Genomic DNA, 21,003 nt, shown 5'->3' with positions numbered 1-21,003 from the left:
TTCGTTCCTCGTGCCCATGTAACGCCAGAAAAGAGATCCCCATTCCTTCTTGAGTGTGTGTTCCAACCTCCCGAGTTCAGGCACAGCCGGCGTCTACGCACGCAGAGCGCGCAGCCTCTGCTGCAGGGCATCCTCCTCCTCGGCGGTGGGCTCCTCGCGCGCGGGCTCCTCCTTGGCCGGGGTGGCGCTCTCGAGCTGCTGGCTCAGCTGCACGCCGGCGTCGTCGGCGAGCTTGCCGAGGAGCTCGTGGACGGCGTCCTCGGACACCTGGGTGCTCGTGGACTGGGTGATGGCGTCCTGGTAGATGCCGTTGGACATGGCGTACTCTTCGTTCTGCTGCTTGAACTGCTCGAGGGTGACGAGGGTCTGCGAGTAAGATGGTCAGCGGGCGGGAGCACCAATGCAGCGTAAAATACGTAGGCAGGCCGGCGGCAGGCCGGCGGCAGGTGGGCAGGGCAGGCAGCGGGCGGCTCACCTTCTCTGGGTTCATGTTCCTCTGCGCGACGGACATGGTCCGCGAGGACTGGCCCATCATGTGCGTCATGCGGTTCATCGAGTTGTTGGCCTGGATCTGGGCGGCCGAGAGCTCGGCCATATCGGCCATCTGGTCCATCTGCTGGGCGAGGGCCTGCTTGGACAGGAGCATCTTGGCCTTCTGGTAGGCCTTTTGGGTCTCGCCGTTCTTGAGGAGCTGCACGTGGTGTCTGTCAGCGCTGCCGTCGCAATGCACATGCGCGTGGCCTGGGCGTCGGGTACAGCGTGCGCCGCTGGGAAGTTTGGAGACGTACGTCTTGGATCTGCTTCTTCAGGATGGGATCCTGCTTGGCAGCCTTTTGGGCCTCTCTCCTGGCCTGCTTCGCTTGGAACTAGGAGCGGGCGTCAGCGTTGGGTGACGAGCGATACGAGACTCCTGCTTTGCGAGCCCGCCGAGCGTGCTCGGAAAGGAGAAGACGTACCCTGGCCTGGAACTCGACCTGCATGTCGCGACCGAGCTGTCGGTTGTTCATGACGGGCGTGGTGCGGTTGAGACGCTTATAGCGGGGAAGTGCGACACAAGGTGGCAGTGACTGCTTGGGAGAAAGCGATGGTCCCGTCTTCGCGATTGGATAAGTGTCGAACGCTCAAAGTCTCGAGATCGCAAGGGGTTCACGAGAGAGAGACGAAATCGAATCGAGGTGGCGATGGGTCGGAGTTCTGCGTCTGATAGAGCGTAAGAGATACTTAAGAGTCTTGGCCTCGTCGGCCGGTTCTCGCACCACATGACGGGTGGGAGCCTCGCGGGGGCGGAGCATCGTTCAGCTGGCGGCAGTCCCCTGACAGTCTGATCAGGCCGTCTGGCAGGCCGTTAGACCCCGCCAACTGGGCAAGCCACTGTATGACGCAAATTTGTGGCTGGTCAGCCACATTACGAGCCACGCCTGGCTGTTCCTCAAGGCGGGTGTGCCCTTCAGGGTCCAGCATACTGTACCTGACGGTCACGAGACATTGATTGAGCCTCATGTCATGATCTCATGGATTCAGAGACACCGATGCTCAAGTCGGCGATACAGTGTCCCAGCCTGTATATATAACAGGAGTCTCGATTTGTCTTTCAAGCATCTGTGTTGAATTCCAAGACCACCGAATACGCAAACATCTGTCAATCACGTCCTGCTTCATACTTTTTGACATAACATAAGACATATTCCCCCCTATCTCCGAGATAGACGGAATAATGGCAGCCCGAGCTAGACTCAACGTCCAGACCTTTCCCCGGCCGCCCCTCCTCGAGAAGATATCGCGGCACATTCAAATCAAATGGAAAGGGACTGTGATAGCAGACACCAAAGACGCCTACTGGGTGCTTGAGACGCACCACCCGCCTAGTTCGTTGCGCCGTTCCCTAGCTTCGTCTTTCCACTTTGACGTGCTATTCAAGACTTTGTAGAGACACAGACTCATATCTGACAGCCTACTACATCCCACCCGACGCGATGAAGGTCAGCCTCGCCAAGACCCGGCGGAGCACCTACTGCGAGTGGAAGGGCGCGGCAACCTACTACACCATCGCAGCCCCCGGCACGGGCGAGACCGTCTCGAACCGCATCTGGTCCTACGACAGCCCGACGCGGGGTTTCGAGCCGATTCGGTGCTACCTCTCGCTCTACGCGGGGCCCTGGGACTGTTTCGTCGATGGGGAGCTCGTCGAGGCGCAGCCGGGTGACTTTTACGGTGGGTGGGTGACCTCGGAGATCGAGGGCATCGTCAAGGGGCGGAACGGCAATTTCGACCCCGTCGTGTAGTCCACGAAAGATGGACATTGGGTCACCTGGGGACGACGGCTGGCAATGGAACGGGCGCGGTGTGCCACGAGGGCGATACCGAGATTGGCGAGGGCGGGAGTGTCAGGCCTCAGCCGAATCCAGTTGTCACATGGCCCTGCCTACTACCGGGTTGAGTACAGCGCATCACAACTCGCCCGCGTGGTCCCCTCATCGCTTGTAGGCAGCTCAGACGCAGCAATCTCAAGTTTTGTATTCTGCCCTCCCCGCTGTGGATCGAGCGGAGAGCAGCCTGCATGAGATGAGTCGGAGGAGGGGCTTTCGACGAGCCAAGTCTTTGAACACTCGGTCGTCGGCAGCCATCTCCGCCAAAGGTTGGAAGGGGGAAAAGAGCGATTGTGGAACCTCACGTGGCCCATCGGTAGTCTGAAAGAGTAAAGAGCACCTAGCTCACCCCGCGTTTTACTCCGTGACCCAGTTCGTTGAAGGCGCATAGGTCGTTCGTCTCGTCTCGCCTGGCGCTCGTCTCATCCCGCGAAGCGACGGCAACGGCCCTCCGGGGCGGCATGGAGGGCCATGGCCCCTGGGCCTGGCAGTACTTGTCAAATGGGAGATTGCATGAATGCGGAGAAGGGTGGCTCCATTGCCGAGCCGATGTGCGAAGGGGAAGGGGGGAGTGAAAGAGTGCATGTGTGAGTCGAAGGTGTGGTACGGAGGGAGTCCAGGGTGATTTCCCCGTCGCCCTTCATTGACCCGCCGCATCAGATTGGGAGGATATGGGGAGGCCTATCTGGGCCTGGTCTTCGCTTCCTTTCGCGGGGAATGCGGGGACGGAAGACGGAAGATGAGGCTCCCCTCTTCGCCTCCCCCCCCTTCTTCTCCCCTTCTCCCCTTTCTCTCTCCCTCCTCCCTGGTGGCGTGCCCTGCCCTGGTCTGTCGGCCCCCCTTGAAATGCCCTCCACCCACACATCCAAATCCAAGCGGCCGAGAGGCGCCGTCCATCTGCACTGCACTGCACTTGCAGCGGCCCTTCTGCCGCAAGGGGAATGAGGGGAAAGAAGGGGAAGGTCGAGGATGAAGCAACGGGGGCGAGGCGTTGATCGCAGGGAGCACGGATAGGAAGCAGGGAGGAAGGAAATGGAATGAGATAGTCCGACGTGGACAAAGCCCACTCGCCATTTTGCCTGCCTCCTCCTCGCTCAGCAGCCAGCCTCCTCGTCGGACTGCCTGCGCGTTGCGCCGAGCTGCCTTTCTCGCTCCTCAGACAGAGGGCATACATTTCTCCCCTTGAGGAAACTTCAGGGGCGAGCACGAAAGAATATTGTCTGTGACCAGGCGTTTGCCGATCGCAGGGCGCTATTGGATGAGGCAATGCAATGTTCCAAAACTCGTCCTACGTAGTGTACATGTAAGCGAAGCACAAGAAATAAATAGTGCCCAGCCCCAAATCACATCAAGCCGAAAATAAAAGAAGGAAATGGATCAGCCCCCACGTTGCACAGGCAGTGATCAACCTCGAAAAGAGAGAGAGAGATGCACACAAGATGCTCACGCCATCGGCGGCTCATCGGCAACGCCCAGTCGATGCACTGAACGGCCGCATTGGGGGGGGAGAGGGGGGTAGTTTGGGTACCGGCGAACAGGAGAGAGGCCTTATTTTGCTGGACGTACGTGATACGTGATGGCAAGCGAGGGAGGAGGAGCGGGGGCCACTGACCAGAGAGGGTCAGCTTCAACAGAGCCGACCAGAAGTGGTGGGCTCTTGTCAGGGCCGCCGGTGGGCGGGGGAGAAGCTGGCGGATCCGCCGAGTTGCGTCATGATGCAGTCCAGAGGAACAGGCGCAGCGGAAGGAAGCCAAAGGAATGACGGTGGTCACGAAAAAAGACATGGCGCTCTTGGGCCCGTCGATTCGACTATCGACGATTCAAGGAAACACGGAGAGTGTGTGGCGTGTGCTGACAGCGGGTCACTTGGGAGGGGAGCGGCGCAAGATAGCATGCCGTCCGTTTGTCGTCTCCCGTCTGGCGTCCGCCAGCAAGCCTCCAAACTCAGGCCATGCGTGGCCAAGGTAGGGTAACGGCCTGGCGTGGAGGAAGGATGAATGGTTTGATGGACGCGAACAAGGAACGAAGACGGGGCAGGTTGCGTAAGACGTCGTGGTATCGGGATAGGTTACACGGCGACATAACCTTTGCTCTCGAGCGAAAGGGACCCGCCCAACTCGCTATACGATGGCGCGATGGTGCAGATGGTGCTCCACTGGCCAGATTCCGTATTCGTGCCTAAATAGAGACACACAAGAAAAATAGGGGGCCATCGACTTCTATGGAGATCCATGGATCCACGGATCGATGGATCCATAGGCCCACCGCGTCAGTTGTGAAGGCACCCTCGGGGCGACAAACGGTCATTTCCGCTGCCTTCGGCCTCGGCGGCGATGCGAAGAAAGGTTGATTTGATTAAGTGGTTTGATGGGCAATATTCCTTTGCCCCCAACGAAGGTTCGAGGTAGAACAAACCTTCTTGTGAAAGGGGAAGGGGGGGGGGGGGGCACTTTGACGACGCGTCTTTGTGAGGACGGGATGACAAGAGTCAAGCCCACACGACCGTCTCAGTCTGGTGAAACGGGCAAACGCACGTTGGAAGGGGACGCATGAAAGCCGTCATGTCAGTTCCTTTTTTAAAACTCGAGCGGGCGACGATCGGGGTGTGGACGGCACCTATGCGCTGTTCGAGCAGGTTGATGGCGGGAGTGGAATCCTTTGGAACCTGGAGCCCTAGGTACCTACTAAGGTGCCTCAGGTACCTAAGGTAGGTAGGTAGGTAGGCAACTTGGCTGCTGCTGCTGCTGCTGCTGCTGCTGCTGCTAGCGGCTTCCAGGCTGGCTGACTGCTCACCACCGACAGCTGAGATGGCTGAGGTCATGGCTGACGTGCAGTTCAGCGCTGGGTCCCTGAGCCACTGGCGCGTTCCGTACCCGCTCTGGCGCAACCAGCCAAACCACAAAGCCGTGGCTCCCAGCTAGGTCTGTTCAAGTGCCTCCAGAACCTTAGAACCTTAGCATGATACCGTACCTACCTACCTAGGTGCCTAAGTAAGGTACCTACCTACCTATTCAGGATCCCACCCTGATAGAGTTCTCCTGCTAGGCATACCGCAGACACCTGAGAGGACGGAGCCCATGAACTGATACGAAAAAGGCGAGACAACGCAAACTCACGCGTTATTTCGCCCAGATCAGTAAGGAGGCTCGCCAGATTGCGAGTCAATCTCGCACGTGAAGGACCCTGGAGATCATCCATGAGGATGATCATGTTTGAGGGGGCCTGGTGCGAACTGGATCGAGTCGAGGTCCCCGAGAACTGTACCGTACAGAGAGGCGAGGGGCCCTGGCGCTCCGTGCTCTCCAGGGGGGCCGGGCCATGCTGCTGCTGCTGCTGTGGCAGGTCGAAGGCCCTGGGAGGGGGGCGAGTTTGGTGCTGATTACAGAAGGTGTTTCTGGCCCGTGGGGCTGTTTTGTCCCTTTTGGCCCGTGTCCGTGGAATCCCATTTGGCCGTTGCGAGTCTCCTTCCGCGAGGGCAGATCCGACATTGCCATTGGTCGCGCCCGCCTACCCACGACCGGCACCACCAGCGTGGACTCCGCCCCCCTGCAGCTGGCCCCCAGCCTCAACCCTGCTCCGCCGGTGGCGGCCCCTTCCCGGAGGCCAAGGGAACCTCTCCCAGCACCCCTGCTACCTGTCTCCTTTCTGCCTATCCTCTGCTGCCACTGCCCCAGACACGGACCACACCCTTGCGGCCGCCTGGGCCAGAGCTTCCGTGACTGCCTCAGGCACACATACCCACACGCCCGCAACCCTCCCCTTGGCCCCCTCCCCTTCTACGTACCTGGCAAGGTAGGGCCCCCCAACGCCTGCCCCCCCTTGATCCAAACGTGGCCTTCGATCATAAAGAGGCCACATCGCCCTTTCTGAAGTCCGCTCCTGAACACCTGACGAGCCAGCGACCACCGTGTCCTTTTCCCTTTTCACGACTGCCTTGAGGATTACCTCATACCTTCTCCATCGTTGACTCACTTCATTGGCTGACTCACTCATCGAGTCGCTTCGTCCACCATGTGGTCGATCTAGGCAGCCAGATCTATCCCTTATTTGTATTGTGAGGTTCGGACGGCATCCCCAGCGCATGCAAACAGCAATCAACCACCAAGAAGCTGCGCAACCACCATCCAAGAAACAGAAAGCAAGTTTGCAATAACCGATTCACTTCGGCTTGCACCACCATTTCACACGCACACAACTCGCCAAAGACTTCTTGTCTCTATCACACACACACGCACACACACACACACACACACAAAGCCGTCCAACATGGAGTCTTGGGAGCACTCCACCACACCAATGATCAAGTTCGAGGACTCGCCAGCCGAGTCTTTCGTCTCGACACCAGGCGACATGTACCCGTCACTCTTCCCAGAGTCCGCCTCCCCCAACACCCTCGATCCTTCCGACATGATGAGCCCTTCCTCACCGCAAGACCTCACCATTGCCGACTCGGACATGCCTCTCTCCGAGGCTTCCGTCGGCGACAAGAAGGGGTCTAAGAAGCGCAAGTCCTGGGGTCAGGTCCTTCCAGAACCCAAGACCAACTTGCCGCCCAGGTACGTCAATCGACCATGTAAACACGGAGAATTTGTCATTAATACCCCTGCAGGAAACGAGCCAAGACCGAGGATGAGAAGGAGCAGCGTCGTGTGGAACGCGTTCTGCGCAACCGCCGTGCTGCCCAGTCTTCGAGGGAGCGTAAGAGGCTCGAGGTCGAGGCCCTCGAGATGAAGAACAAGGAGCTCGAGACTGCCCTGAACCACGCACAACAGGCGAACGCCAGGTTAATGGAGGAGCTTACTAAGTTCCGCCGTGGTTCCGGTGCCGTCGCCCGCTCTTCCTCCCCCTTTGACTCATTCCACAACAGCAACTCGGTCACCCTCTCCCCCGAGCTGTTCGGCTCACAAGACGGCCGTCGGCCATCAGTGGCCGACTCCGAGTCGACACTCGTCGACGGTCTGATGGCGGCATCCAAATCCGCCGCGACCGTCAACCCCGCCTCCCTCTCGCCCGCCCTCACTCCCGTCCCCGAGACGGATGAGACCAGCGCCCAGCAAGAAGCTGCCGTGGCCGCCCCCTCCCCTGTCGCCCTTTCCTCCGACGTGACACAACGTCCTGCAGTGATGTTGTTCGACCTGCCGTGTCGGTCGGAGGAAATGCCTCAGTCGTGGGTGGCCTCACAGACTTCCCTGCACCCAACATGGACTTTGTACCTTCAGCTTCAGATGCTCATGATCACTTCCTCGGCGGTCATTACAGCGTGTCAGAGGCCTTTGATGCAGATCGCTATGTCCTTGAGAGCGGGCTTCTCTCTTCCCCCAACTCAGTCGATTATGACAACGATATTATGGCTGGTGACTCGTCCGCGTTCGCATCCGCGTTCAACTTCGACATGGACGAGTTCCTCAACGATGAGGCCAGCGCAGCCGCCACTGACGCGTCAGCAGCGGAGAACAGCGCAGCGGACCCGGACTACAGCCGCCGTGCCCCTAACCCTGAGACTCAAGTCTCTTCAGAAAATCCTAACCTGCAGCCCCAATCTGGCGCGTCCACTTATGGATGCGACGATGGAGGCATTGCGGTTGGTGTCTGAGGGCTGTGAGAATCGGGTTGGGGATACGGACGTCGGAGCACCGGTCACGCGCGACAGTTCCCGCGAGCCGCACACGTGGTTCAACGGTAATGCGTTGCCCTCTAAAGAGGTACTCCTCACGCTTCTCTGGACCCTTCGGGTCGAAGAGCGTAAGATGATCCAACAAGGGATACTACCCAACCCCCATCCCGAGACGAACACCCACACACCAGCCAGCTTATTTAACTCGACAACAACCACGCCTGTCAAGAAGAGACAGGGCGATGCGTTGGTAGAAGGTGGAGAGAAACGATTACGCTCTCGCTGATTTGACTTTTATCATGACAACGGCGGGTTCAGACAAAACTGGGAACTATTGTATGGTCCATGGCGCAACGGTGGTCTCCTGAAGGAGCGGTCAAACAATGGCCCGGGCCTGTAACAATATGACGAATTGAATTTTTGAGAAGATAAATCATGCTCTGCGATTACCAGTGACTGAGTACGCATTACAACCGTTCAATGGCTAGAGAGAAATCATGCTTCATATGTGTGCGCCGAACGCCTTGACCCTCCTGACCTCATGATATTCTGAAAGCAAACCTTCCCGAGTGAAACATCGTAAGATACTCTCACCACAGCCCATCCATTTCAGCCATTGCGGCTTCGTCATCTTCGTAGTCGTTGACCGCGGGCGCCACCTTCTTCTCAGGCTCCCGTCTCGGGCCCGTCTCTGCTTCCGCCTCCGCCATGAGCGCCTCGAGGTCGTCCTCATCATCCGGGTCCGCAGGCCTCGGTACGCTCGTCGTGCCAGCAGCCGCCCTCTTGGGCGTCGCACCGTAAAGATCCGCCTCGTCCGGTACGTCGTCTTCGTCCAGCGCCATCGGCGTCTTGGGTCTCGTGTTCCCCGCCGCTCCCGCCGCCGCTGCCCCTGTCGTCCCGGCGTGCCCGTTTCTCTGCGCCATCGCCTCGTCGTCCGCGTCGTCGCCGTGCTGCAGCGGCCCATCGTCCGCGGGCGGCTCCTCGTCCACGTCGTCGTCCGCGGCCGCCGAAGCGCGCGGCTTGAGCTCGTCGATCCACTCGATTCTCTTGCTCTGCAGCGTGCGCTTGTGGCCTGCCTTTTCGACCATGGCGAGGCCGTCGAGGAACTTCGCCTTGGGGAAGAGGTCGTCGAGCCAGAACTGGTAAAACGTGAGCAGCCGCGCTGCGTCGGAGAACTAGCGCGCCAAGTCGGTCAGCCTTTGCTTTCGATTTTCGGGACTCCCCCTCCCTCCTCGTTGCTCGTGATGCTGATGCCATGTCACGAGAGGGACAGTGCGCCCAGGGAGAGGGAGGTGAAAAAAGGAGGGGCCAACGCACTTCGTGGCCTTTGCCCTTGAGCTTTAGGTCGGCGGCGCGCCGGCGCAGCTTGGGGATGCCATCTTCCGAGAGGAGACGGGTCTCGTCGAGCTTGATACGGGGTACGCGGGCGCGCTTGGCGACGTCGACCTCCTCGTCAAGGCCGAGGCCGTCGGTCTTGCGCTTCTGGGAGGAGCCGTTCTGGGTTTGGGCCTGGGGTTGGGGGCTGGGGGAGCGGAACGGGTCGTCAAAGTCGTCAATATCGTAGTTATCGAGGTCGTCGAGGGGTGGTGCTGTTGTGCCTGGCGCCATGTCGGGCAACTGTATTCTCGAGCGGGTATGCCTTGTGGTGTCGTGGTTGGTGCAGCGAGGGTCACGCAAATCAGAGGGACGAGGGGTACCAATTCTTACGAACTGACGCCTAGCCGTGATCTCGAGACGCGCCTGGGTTAATTGATTGGGAGCTGGACGCGTTCTGGAGCTGGTGACACGACGGCAGTTGGCAGCTGGCAAGAGCTGTCCCACTTGGCCGACGGTACGTACTGCGAAGTCGAGCACAGGCAGCCTCAGGCAGAACTTTGCATCTTCAACGTCCAGTGTCTGTGAAGCACCTCTAATCTTCGCCAATTCAACGATCCAAGGTCGCTCGAGAGGCATCACCCAGGCGAACCGACGACCGCAGCCATGTCGAACACGCAGACCACCACCTTTATCCCCTCAAAGCCCGTCCCGAGCGACTACCCGGTGCGTCCCTGTCCGTCAATGGCTCTCACCAATTGCAGTCGAGCTAATACTTCTGACCCATCCAGCTCATCGACAACGACCCGTGAGAACATGCCGTCTCCGATCCGACCCCTCTGCCCTCGAGGACCCAATTTGCTGATGTAGGACCCTCTCACGATCAGGCACTTCAAGCGCGTCATCGGCTATGCCCGTCCCTCCGACTACGCCCACGGCGTCGCAGCCGCCGCATTTGCCCCCGCGGCCCTCCTCACCCTTGAGCGCTTCGCGCCTTCGCACGTCGGCAAGGGCGGTTTCGCCCCAGCCCTTCGCCTGGCCGGCGCCATTGGCCTAGCCGGTGGCTTCCTCTACTTCTACCAGCGCTCCAGCCGTGCGTCTCCCCCCCTTCCTGTCTTCCGCCCACGTGTGCGCGAGGGACAGAGGCCTCAGAGATGAAGATGAAGAAAAAAAAAGAAAGGGGAAAGCATGCTAACGGCCCGACCAGTTCGCTTCTACGGCGCCACCGAGAACGCCCGCGAGATCGACCTCGACATGAAGGAGATGGTGGCCAAGGTCAAGGCCGGCGAGCCCCTCTACGGCGAGAGCCGCCTGACGCCGCACATGCAGGGCGTCGCGGCGCGGCAGTCGCGCTACTCGGCGCTCTTCATGGGCGTCCTGCCCTGGTTCAACTTTGTCAACCACAACCAGCACGGCGTCGACACGGCCAAGTACTACCGTCAGGCCGAGAGGGAGCTCGAGGCCGAGAGGCAAGGGAAGTAGGCGTAAGCTTGCATGTGTTGTGGAGAGTAAAAGGGGGGGCGGGCAGTAGCGGAGGAGAGGTTGTAGGATGGAGGTCGCCCGATGTGTGTATAAAGAGGAAGACGGATAGAAGCGGGCTGTCACCCGAGCAATGATTTTTCTTTTTCACTTGACGGCCAACCTGTGCGGGGGCTCTGTTGTTTGTAAAGCCGATGTCTTCGTGTGCCATGATATTGCTGGTCCGGATGTCACGATGCCGGCTTCATAACGTGCTGTGTAGAAGACCGATGCCGGTCCATAATCGTCTTGATTCGTTCATGTCCAACCACATCAGCCAGACAGAGCTTCGGGAGGCAAGTCGTATCCTCTGCATGTCTTCACTAGTATATATAATAAATTCCCTGCATGGCGTAGTTTCAGCTATCTTGATAGGCTTTTCCAGCTTCACTTGTGGAAGAAACCCAAGTCATCATAGATAGGCGTTTGTCTCATACGTACGACACATAGAGGCCGCGAACTTGAGATCCTGCGCCATCTTACCGCTACTCTTACACTTCATACTATCAGACTGCTTGTTTGGGGCCAGAAGCCAACTTCATCCAGCTGGAAACATTGTCCTGAATAGTACGGAGAATTCACGCGTCGCCTAGACTTTGGATATATCTACGATATCGGCTTTACACAACCCAAAATTGAAAACGAATCCGTAAAGGAGATGCCAGATATTCATTCTACTGCGATCACTCTAGTATGCTGCGATTGTCTTTCCAGAATTCACCGTCGCCGTTCCTTCATAGCCATCAATTTGCGCGATCAAGCTGTGTGGACTGGGGAGGCTTAGATACCAGAGGTTGAAATTTCAAACAGCCCGATGAGAGTTGACCAGTCAGGCTGAATATGTTACTCGCACCACCTCGTCGAGCTTGTCCGTGGATCTTACCGATCTGCACTTGAGGCGAGCAAAGCCGCACTGTTGGTGATATAATTTCAATACCGCACAACAGGGGCCCCAGCACACCTGGTGTTAAAGCGATTATCCTCGCCCTCTTGAGACTCCTGCCTCACTGACAAGAGACTTGGTGCTTGCGTCTCTTGTGATAACAACGCAATGATGGCTGACTTGAATAGCTCCAGACCGAGCAACTCCACGCCAACCGGCTCCGCCTTCGGAAGCGTTTGCTGTCTGCCCCGTACCCTCATGTCCCCATCGTGGCCCCGTCAGGACCCATCACACAACGACTCTTGAAAATATATACCTCAACCCTCACACCCCCGTCAACCCGGTTCGGTGGTGTAGTTGGTTTATCACGTCAGTCTAACATCCAAGATCGTCTGCGATCGCGGGTTTCACTGAAGGTCGGGAGTTCGAGCCTCCCCTGAATCACTTTTGTCAGCGTCGGCTCCTCTGCCACAAGCCACATCGTGCCTCTCGGGCACGTGAGAAATTATGTATGCTTGTCGCCGAGGACGCATGGCGTTGATGGTCAGCTTGAGGCTATATCTTTTAGCCGCAGGTTCGTAGGACATGTACTAGGCGTTTTCCTGTTTACTTTCCGGGCCACCTTCCATCATGGTCATCCTGGGCTAAGCTTTGGCGCGATTTGCAGCACTGTGATCCTCCAGGCCCAGAAAACCCGGCACAATCTGCCCGCCGAATGCCTTCAGGTCTTCCGAATGGAACGGACTTCTCTTGAAGCCAGTAATATATGCAGAGCAGATCTAAAAGCATCAGCCCAAGCGGGCCAAATTTCGTAGCCTAACATTCCCAGCAATGGCCTGTCGATCCTAAGTTAGGATTGCACAGCATTAATGCCACAACAAAAAGACAAATATGGTCACATGTGTAAAAAGGGAAAGGGCTGCATACGTTTTGCGGCAGTGTTCCCTCTCGGCAAGACGCACCTCGATTGAGCGAGCGAAACATGATTTATACAAGATACAAGATAAGGCCTTCGCCCCTACTATTCATTTTCAACCAGAAACAGCCTATACATAGAGCCATGTACCAATGTGAGTCTCCCCAATTCATTACTCCCCTGCAATACGTGTGTGAAGCCCATGACTTTTAGGCGCTCTTCTCACGGTCAACCTTGTCCTGTTGGACAATATGGGGCTGCGGCTGTGCCGGCGCAGGCGTCTCGCCAACCCTCTTCTCCTCACCCATCAAGATCGATCCGCCATGCTCCGAGCTCGTTGTGCGGTCCTCGTATTGCGCTCCCTTGAATGGAGCAACGGGTTCATCAGCGGGCGCAGCAACTGCGGCGGGAGCCGTGTTGGACTCGTCGTCGCCAGGGTAGGGGCGCCAGAAGTCCTTCTTGCCCTTGAACAGACGGACGATCCAGCCAGGCAGGAGACCGCCAGGAATGTGCCAGGTCCAGGGGTCCTTCTGGTCCTTGTTGTGGGGGACGAGACGGCCACCCGTCGCGAGGCCGATCAGGAGGATCATCGTGTTGATGAGGATGTAGCTGCAAACGCCGGCAATCAGGCCGTCGGCAATGGAGTAGGTGAAGGGCATGATAGCGATAGTGAGGAAGGCAGGAATCGAGTCGCCAGGGTAGCCCCAGTTGATCTCTGTCACAGCTCGCATCATCATGGAGCCAACGAGGATGAGCACGCAGCCCGTGGCCCAAGGAGGAATAGAGGCGAAGATGGGCGCAAAGAAGAGGGAGATGAAGAAGCAAAAGCCGGTCGTCATGGCAGTGATGCCCGTCTTGCCGCCCTCGGAAATACCGGCACCGGATTCGATGAATGCTGTGACAGGTGAGGTGCCAAAGATGGAGCCGATGGAGATGCTAAGAGCGTCAACCATGTAAGCGACGGCGGAGCCCTCGAAATCTTGAGTGCGCTCGTCAATCAGGTCGGCGAAGCGAGCCATCGAATAGAGAGTGCCAGTGCAGTCGAGAATGTCGACGTAGGTGAATGTGATGAGAGCGAGAGCGAATTGGCCGCCGTGTCCAGAGATGTCCCACTGTTGAACGTTGAGGGTGCGCTGGATGGGGTGGAAGTCGACGACCTTCTTGAAGAACTCAAAGTTGCTGTCGCCAAGCTCGGTGTAAGGGAAGTTGGTGACCGGGGTGCCGCGAGGCCACGAGATGATACTGACAAGCAAGATGCCAATCAGGATGGCACCCTTGACGCGGAACATCTGGAGGAAGACGGTAAGGAAACCACCGCAGAAGATTCCAACCCACATTGTGGGGTTACGCATCTTGTGAGACGAAGGGCAAGTGCCATCCTCCAGGCGCGTCGACGGCGGGCAGCCAGCGAGCGCAACGGGTGTAGCAGTGGAGCCGGTGATGAGACCGATGCCCTCGCCGTAGGTCAGACCGATGAGTGTCAGGAAGAGACCAATACCGACACCAGTGGCAAGCTTGATGGATCTGGGAATAGCACGGGCGAGCCACTGGCGGAGGCCGAGGACGGCGAGAGCGAAGAAGATGAAGCCCTCGATGAAGATGGCTGTCATAGCGACTTCGTAAGGCACACGACCAGTTCCGTTGAAGCCAACAACGTCGTAGGCAAGGTAGGCGTTGAGACCCATGCCGCAGCTAATACCAACAGGCCTTTCTCGGGTGTGAGTGAGGGACTCCTCCATGGCATTTGGGGTTGGCGCATCGAGAGACTTACATGTTGGCAAAAAGGCCCAGACAGAAGGTGCTCAGAGCAGAGATGGCAGCGGTGGCGGTGACAAGGTCCCGCCTAATCTCCGTCTTGCACAGGAGGTACTCGGTGTTCTCAACACAGATGGGGTCGTCGGGTGTGCTGTTGCAGACACAGGTGCCGCCCGAGTCCGAGACAATAGACGAGTTGACGGCGAGAATGTAGGCCATGGCGAAGAAGGTGACGAGGCCAGCACGTAGTTCGGTCAAGAACTTGGAGCCCTTTCGCTCCCTCGGCTATGATTGCGCATCTCATGATCAGTCCCAGTCTCGGTGGGCAGTCTCAGCCCATCCGGAGGGTTCCAATACGACTTACATGACCGCAGCCATCAAGCTTAAACCAGCGACCAGCGCGGCTGCGCGCGACCTTGTTGTTGATTGTGTCGGTCCACGCCATATTGGCAGAGTTTGAATCGAAGCCGATGGCCGGATGAATGAACGAAGGAGATGAAGGTCAAAGAGGCAGGGGTGTGTCGCTGGCAAGGCGAAAGCGGCTCCCTCTAGTAGTGCGTCAAAAGCCGAAAATTGGGGATAGCGAAGCCTCAGGAGGAAAAAAAAAATTCTCCAAGTCGCTAGGCTAGATCTTGCCAATGATGGGTCCCTTGGGATGGCGTAACGGGGTCGCGGCAATGGAGGAAGGGGCGTCAAAAGTTGAGGCAGAGGAGTGCAGACAATTAAGGCGCACACTAACTGTGGCAGGCAAACTGAGAGCAGTGTCGACAGTGCAAACGTCAGCTACGGGCGGTCAGATTAAGAAAGTCGCGATCAGGAGGAGGGGACCAACCTGGTGATATTTCAATGCGACAGGAGCAGCACAAACGCGATGGGGAGGCACGGCGGCGAAAAGGTTGTGTCAGGGCTCTTAGGGACAACATCTGACAAGGGGCGTTATCTTTACAGGCTCGACCTACTATTGGTGTAAATGAGTGATCATTAGCTAGATCCGTAGCTTGGGGCCTTGGGAAGGTGGGCGGGTGGGTTTTGGCGATGCAGGACTAGGGCGGGAATGGCCTTTCGGACTTGGGGATTGGCACGAGTAATCCATTCATGGATGGGGAGCCCTGTCGATGCCTGCATGTCGCATGTAGCATGTGTCGCTGCTGCTGCTCACGAACTGGCAACCAGGGGCACCGAGAAGGCGGAAGGCCAAGGAAACGTTGATGGGGAGGACAGGCGATATCGCATCATCCTTGCCAGTCCCTGCCGTCCCCTGAGTGGGCTTGGGTGGGCTGGGCCCTGATTTGCCTGTCCCTGCGGTAGAGAGCGCAACTGAGTAGTCGACGACGTACGATCCGAGGTTGTGCTGCTTCTCCGGCCTGCTGTCGTGAACTTATCGTGTCGCGTCGTGCTATGCGAGTGTTGAAGGGGGGAGGGGGGCGACAGACATCATGGCCACTCTCCAACGGGCGACGAGGAGGGCTGCGAGAAGAGCAGGAGGTTTTCTGCCGAAGCGTGGCGTCTCAAAACTTTAGCCTAGGCGACTTTGCACTGCAGAATGAGACTGCCGCTAGGGCGGGGTGAAGCCGTCGATGGGCCTACCACATGGCATAGGTTGGTGGTCGCCACCACCAGATGAATAGCAAGGGTCCTGTCATGGCTGTGTGTCTTGACATGCTGAAGCTCCCGTGCAGCCAGCCAGCCAGCCAGCCAGCTAGCTGCATACTGGGGGAGGGGATTGTATCGCGGGTTGCCGGGTGGTAGGTAGGTCGCAGATACGGGTTGTGCGTATCTGAGATGTGGGGTGGGGTTGCAGAAAAAGGCCGGCGGTCGGCGAGGCATTGGACGCGGAGATGGCTGCCCAGTCTGGTAACTGGATGCTGTGCCGTTGAAGCTTCTGAATCGCGGATCAGCCAGATGAGGATGCCAACGCCGTGCAATGGCCACCCCGGAGCTGACTGCAGTCGAAGCGCGGCAGGCATTTCCGTCTCTGATTGAGAACAACGCCAATTTGCCTTACCTGTTTGTATTGTTCCAATCCCGTCCGGCCGAAGACGCATGCGATGGGAGGTCAGGCCAGGTTGGTATGCCAATGGGATCGGGATACTGAGAGCTGCATAGATGGGATGAACATGATGGTGGCATGGTCATCGGGAGTACGCGAAGGTCTGGGTAACAGAACCAAGACAGCCAGTGGCGGGGGTGGCCGGTGGGCAAGTCCTCGTCTGAGGCCGTCCTGCTGGCCAAAGTTTCGCTGTAGGTACCATAGCAGGCATGACCACGGCGGCAAGTACATGTGAGTGTTGGAGAAGGTGCTATCGCACGACGAGGAAGCAGCGACAGAGGCCATCGGCCATCACCGCCTGCACTACTTTTAGGTGCCTTGGGCTGAACAGCCATCAGGCATGTGCGCACTCTTCCTCCGTTGAAGCCATTCGATCTTGTCCCATCGTCCACCACACATTTCCCTAATCGTACCAACCATCACCCACGTCCCGAGGCGGGTATCAACATCAGAGGCACCTAGCGCGCACCTTCGGGAGGCTAGCCAGTGCGCCACCGGCGCCGTCCTATCTATGCCACGCCTATCTCGCCGAGACCCGCTCAAGAACCCCCAAGTCCCGAAAGAGTCCACCCACGCCAGTCCTCTCTAGCATTTCACGTATCAATCTACCAACGAACCTCCGGCCGGTTGAAGGATCCTCTTTCAGCCTCGGTACCCAACTCGGCGTATCACCTTCCTCCACAGAACACTCACCAGCAGCCCGTCGCTATTACCAACACAGGTCAGATACAGAAGGCAGGACGTGCAAGAGAGGCTGCATCTGTGACCATCGCGGTCGTACTTGTGTTGCCAGGCGTCCTGGGTCTGCTACTCAATGACAGTGGAGGGCGAGCCCAAGGCCCTGGTGGTCCTACACTATTAATTTCCTTCCGCGCTCGAACAAGGCACGTTGCGACAGGCTACATCGCATATCCCGCCGCCGGAGTGTTGGGACATCGACCTAGGTCCATCATCTTTCACGGCTTGGTGAGAGCTGAGAGGTCGTCCAGCTCGTCCCAGCTACTGACCCCAAAGCTGTCGTCTACCTTTCTGTCGGTCATTAGCCGCCGAGCCGACGGAGAACTCCCCAAGAAGAGCCTTCCAGTATCCCCTCGCCCGGACATGACCCAGACGTATGCTGAGGCATGCCAAGGTTCCACGACAGCACGCCGTGCACTGGCAGTCAAACTCAATAACACGCGGCTCACACACCTGAACGCTGGACATCACCCCTGAGATCACCTTTGTAATTACCCAAGCCAGTCAACGAGACCAGCCTGTGCCAGTCTCGTCAGTGTCGGCAATGAAGTGAACAATGGTTGGAGCACACGACACACAATATAATTCAACGTGCTGGGAGCCCACAGAAGACATGGCGCCGACTATGCCTCACTGCCCGCGCTCGACGAGGGCTAGCAGTGGCCGTCGAATGTCTGTTTAGCGGCACGATGACGCCCTTGAGCCTCATCTCGTTTGCTGAGGCATCGTGGACGCCGAGTGGGTGCCCCGTCCTGACTTTGCTCACGCACACGGATGATGACGACGCCGCAAGCAGCACCAGGAAGTTTGTACTACTGGCTATGCTGTATTCTGACCGACTGACACACGAAGAAATTGTGCTCGGGGTTCTGGCTGGCCCGTGAGGTCCGATGTTGACGACTGAGCGAGCCCATTGGCTTGGTTGTAGTCGTGACACGGCATCACAGCATCCTCATCATGGTTGGCCATCGACATCTTGCTCCAACCGGGTGGCAATAGCACTGTGTCTCGTCGTTTTTTGTGGCCCTTTGGCCGTGGTCGATGGCCTGTCGTCAGCCCGGCTGTCCGAGTCCCGACGCCAACGCATAGGGGCTATAGCGATGATGTTCACTCCAGCGGTGAGCGCGGCTCACGCTCCGGAGCCGACTACTGGAACGACTGCCGGCGCTCCTACGTGGGTGACAGTTTGACGTCAGGGGATCCCGAGCGCTAGGGAGGATCACGCGACAATGGAGGACAGCGGCCAGCACACGGATCCTCGAGACGATACGACGCGAGAAAAAGGCGCGAAGGTCCCAACGACTCGAGGGGTTAGGTTCCACTATTTAATCCCGCGGCGATGTGCAGCGTAGGCGATCACTCACAGCCGCGTGAAGCATCCCCACGAGACTCGCCCTTCATGATCGTGGGAGAGCGTGGGAGCTCATGCAACTAGTGCATCACACAAGTGAGCGGAGAGAGGACCCAAGCTTCAGCCCAGGCCCTCGCTGAATGGCGGTCTGCACGACGCTCTCCTGCAAGATGTCCTCATGCGGTCCATGTCGGACTGGCTGGACGCGCTTCGATTGGGATTTGATGTTTGGTCGCTTGGCCCCGGAGGGGAAGCATGACGTCAAGCTTGAGGACCCTGCGTTTTACTCTGCAGCCCACCTTTTCTCGTTCGAGCCCATCAATCATTGTCGACGTAGAACGCCCAACCTGCCAAGCCTGCTTTTCATTCTCTCTCCGCTGCTGCATCGCGCCAATCCGGGCTGGCATCGTGGCCCGTTGAGGTAGGTCCGGCCGCTGCTGCTTCTGCCATGGGTGTTGGTTGATGCTTGTTGGGAGTCCTCCCTCAGCCCCTTTCCCCCGCAATCCTGTCAAGAGGTCAAGAGATCGACGCCTTGTGACGCTTTTCCTCAGGCGACCCTGGGCGACACTGCATTTCTTCAATCGCCGCCGCCCCCCCTTGCATTTACTATATATTCCCCTTGGCTGCCCACAGTTGGACATCGTGACTCTATGTGCACTGCATCTTTACCCTTTTGCTAAGCTTCATTGCACTGCGCTTGGTTCTCTTGTCTTCCTGGAATATCATAATCCAACTCACATGGCACGCCATCAAAGGTATCCGGCAAGAGAAGTCGATGCCGGCTATCCCCCTTACGACGAGCCACCGCGACGCGTTGCCGACCCCTATGATCCTTATCCGCCGCCACGTTACGCCGAGAGGCAACGCCGACAAGAACCCAGTTATCACGATGATAGGTTCTCTCGAGACTATCCTTCTGGCTCAACGCAACGCAACTCCAGAGATGTTCCTTTGGAACGCCACCAACACGATGTACGGCCTGTCCGCGGCGCCTCCGAGATGAGGCCTAGTCGCGGTGGCTTCAACAACTCTCCCGAGCCCGCCCCAAAGTCCAGGCGCGGCCGTAGCGAAGCACCACGATCCTCACACGCGCCAAGATCAGAGTCTCCTGAGGCATATCGGCACCGAGCCACCCACAGCCGCCCAGCATATGATCGAGACGATGACGCATACAGGAGGAATACCAGAGCCAGAGCAGGGTCTCTGGATCAAGGGTACGGCCCAGCCGCCAGCCGCGAACGTCAGAAATACCCCCCACGCGCCGCTGACACCCGCCACTCTCGTTATCCGGCCTATGGCCCCAGCCATCCCGATGATGCTGGCGAGGATGACTTTCGCCGCCCAACAAGAGCGCGCACTCAGCCCATCCCTCCTCCACCACAGCATCACGAACGCCGCGCGGAGCCCGACTCGCACTATCCGACCCGTGGTCGTGCTCGCAACATGTCTCGTGGGCCCGACCATGATCCTTACCATGAGGCTCCCTCTCATGCCCCGCCTCGTTCCCGCTCTGTTCCAAGCAAGCCCACAAGCCCCGAGCCCGTAGCAGGCGGCCGCTCCAAAGCGAGAAAGGCCGCCGGCTACGCCGCCATAGGCGCCGCCACCCGCATGGCCATCCAGGCCGGCGCTCAGGCTGCCTACAAGCTTCGTGACGACCCCTCCCCGTGGATGGGCGAGAAGGGCGTTCGCGTCGCCACTGCTGCCCTTGGCGCCGGCCTCGTCGACGGCTTCGTCGGCTCCAAGCGCTCCCCGGTCAAAAAGGGCGGCATGCGCCACCAGGCCATGAAACAGGCGGCCGAGGCGGGCATCAGGAACTTTGTCGTCCAGCCTGCCACGACGCATGCGCAGCAGCACGTGCACGACGCAAGGAAGAAACGATAGAGTCCCTAGACTATGTGTGTCTGTGGTTCTGTTCCAAACTTTCCCGATCTGCCGCTCTTGTCTTTCTTGCATTTTCGTACCCCACATACCGACATGTGTGGTACATTCAACTCGACTATGACTTTCAACGAATGAACAGAACGAACACATTGGATATGCGCTCTCTTGGACGACGAGGGAGTAGGCGGCGTTATGAGGTTTATGATACCGATATGATCTTTGCACAAGGCAATTCTCCAGAAAATACCATGGCTGCGGTCGCGTAGTGTCTCTTCTCAACTCTTGCCTGTCGATACTAGCCTAGTGAAATCAATACCCCCCTTTGATCGAGACGCCACTTCAGACTGTGATTTGCTATGAGTGAATTTCTGGGGGCTGCTGAGAAGCCATTGACATCACAGGCAAGCCATGTCTCTGATTTGCCATCCCGCTCTTCACCAAAGTCCGGAAGCAAGCTGAACCGAGACTCTCTCCCAAACCCCCGTCACCTCGAAACACATACACGTCTGGGGAGACAGTAGTACTCTACACAAGCACATGCTTCCGGCCCGGGCCATGATGTCTGGGTCACAACCTTTCAGCCGCTGTCTGACCTTGTGTCGATCCGGGGCACTCCC

At 58.1% G+C, this 21,003-nt stretch overlaps 7 protein-coding genes and 1 non-coding gene across 8 annotated transcripts; 5 read left to right on the top strand and 3 right to left on the bottom strand.

Annotated features, from left to right (window-relative positions):
• Window positions 1-93: 93 nt before the first annotated feature.
• DID2 (Vacuolar-sorting protein SNF7) lies at window positions 94-1,007 on the bottom strand (the record flags this gene model as incomplete). The annotated part of the gene is made up of 4 exons (XM_028636647.1): window positions 94-366; window positions 476-691; window positions 789-866; window positions 957-1,007. The coding sequence occupies 4 exons, from the start codon at window positions 1,005-1,007 to the stop codon at window positions 94-96; spliced, it is 618 nt and encodes a 205-aa protein (XP_028497593.1).
• A 707-nt stretch (window positions 1,008-1,714) lies between these two features.
• Window positions 1,715-2,282, top strand: D7B24_002438 (uncharacterized protein; the record flags this gene model as incomplete). Its single annotated transcript, XM_028636646.1, has 2 exons — window positions 1,715-1,865; window positions 1,936-2,282. The coding sequence occupies 2 exons, from the start codon at window positions 1,715-1,717 to the stop codon at window positions 2,280-2,282; spliced, it is 498 nt and encodes a 165-aa protein (XP_028497592.1).
• Window positions 2,283-6,632: 4,350 nt separating this feature from the next.
• On the top strand, window positions 6,633-7,959 carry HAC1 (transcription factor that binds to CRE motif; the record flags this gene model as incomplete). The annotated part of the gene is made up of 3 exons (XM_028636645.1): window positions 6,633-6,922; window positions 6,976-7,478; window positions 7,532-7,959. 3 exons carry the CDS (start codon window positions 6,633-6,635, stop codon window positions 7,957-7,959), a joined length of 1,221 nt encoding a protein of 406 aa, XP_028497591.1.
• Window positions 7,960-8,570: 611 nt separating this feature from the next.
• On the bottom strand, window positions 8,571-9,588 carry CSM3 (chromosome segregation in meiosis- protein; the record flags this gene model as incomplete). The annotated part of the gene is made up of 2 exons (XM_028636644.1): window positions 8,571-9,155; window positions 9,298-9,588. 2 exons carry the CDS (start codon window positions 9,586-9,588, stop codon window positions 8,571-8,573), a joined length of 876 nt encoding a protein of 291 aa, XP_028497590.1.
• A 372-nt stretch (window positions 9,589-9,960) lies between these two features.
• Window positions 9,961-10,776, top strand: D7B24_002435 (uncharacterized protein; the record flags this gene model as incomplete). Its single annotated transcript, XM_028636643.1, has 4 exons — window positions 9,961-10,020; window positions 10,086-10,102; window positions 10,182-10,387; window positions 10,502-10,776. 4 exons carry the CDS (start codon window positions 9,961-9,963, stop codon window positions 10,774-10,776), a joined length of 558 nt encoding a protein of 185 aa, XP_028497589.1.
• A 1,261-nt stretch (window positions 10,777-12,037) lies between these two features.
• Window positions 12,038-12,139, top strand: D7B24_002434. The gene has a single exon. It is a non-coding gene; the product is annotated as a tRNA-Val (tRNA).
• A 681-nt stretch (window positions 12,140-12,820) lies between these two features.
• On the bottom strand, window positions 12,821-14,811 carry D7B24_002433 (uncharacterized protein; the record flags this gene model as incomplete). Its single annotated transcript, XM_028636642.1, has 3 exons — window positions 12,821-14,318; window positions 14,383-14,651; window positions 14,731-14,811. 3 exons carry the CDS (start codon window positions 14,809-14,811, stop codon window positions 12,821-12,823), a joined length of 1,848 nt encoding a protein of 615 aa, XP_028497588.1.
• A 4,432-nt stretch (window positions 14,812-19,243) lies between these two features.
• D7B24_002432 (uncharacterized protein) lies at window positions 19,244-20,386 on the top strand (the record flags this gene model as incomplete). The annotated part of the gene is made up of 1 exon (XM_028636641.1): window positions 19,244-20,386. One exon carries the CDS (start codon window positions 19,244-19,246, stop codon window positions 20,384-20,386), a length of 1,143 nt encoding a protein of 380 aa, XP_028497587.1.
• Between the last annotated feature and the right edge of the window lie 617 nt (window positions 20,387-21,003).

The sequence above is a fragment of the Verticillium nonalfalfae genome (assembly GCF_003724135.2).
Source record: "Verticillium nonalfalfae strain VnAa140/NRRL 66861 chromosome Unknown scaffold_16, whole genome shotgun sequence".
In the NCBI taxonomy this organism is placed as follows: Eukaryota; Fungi; Ascomycota; class Sordariomycetes; order Glomerellales; family Plectosphaerellaceae; genus Verticillium; species Verticillium nonalfalfae.
The sequence above is the reverse complement of the archived record's forward strand: the minus strand, read 5'-3'. Positions and strand labels throughout refer to the sequence as shown.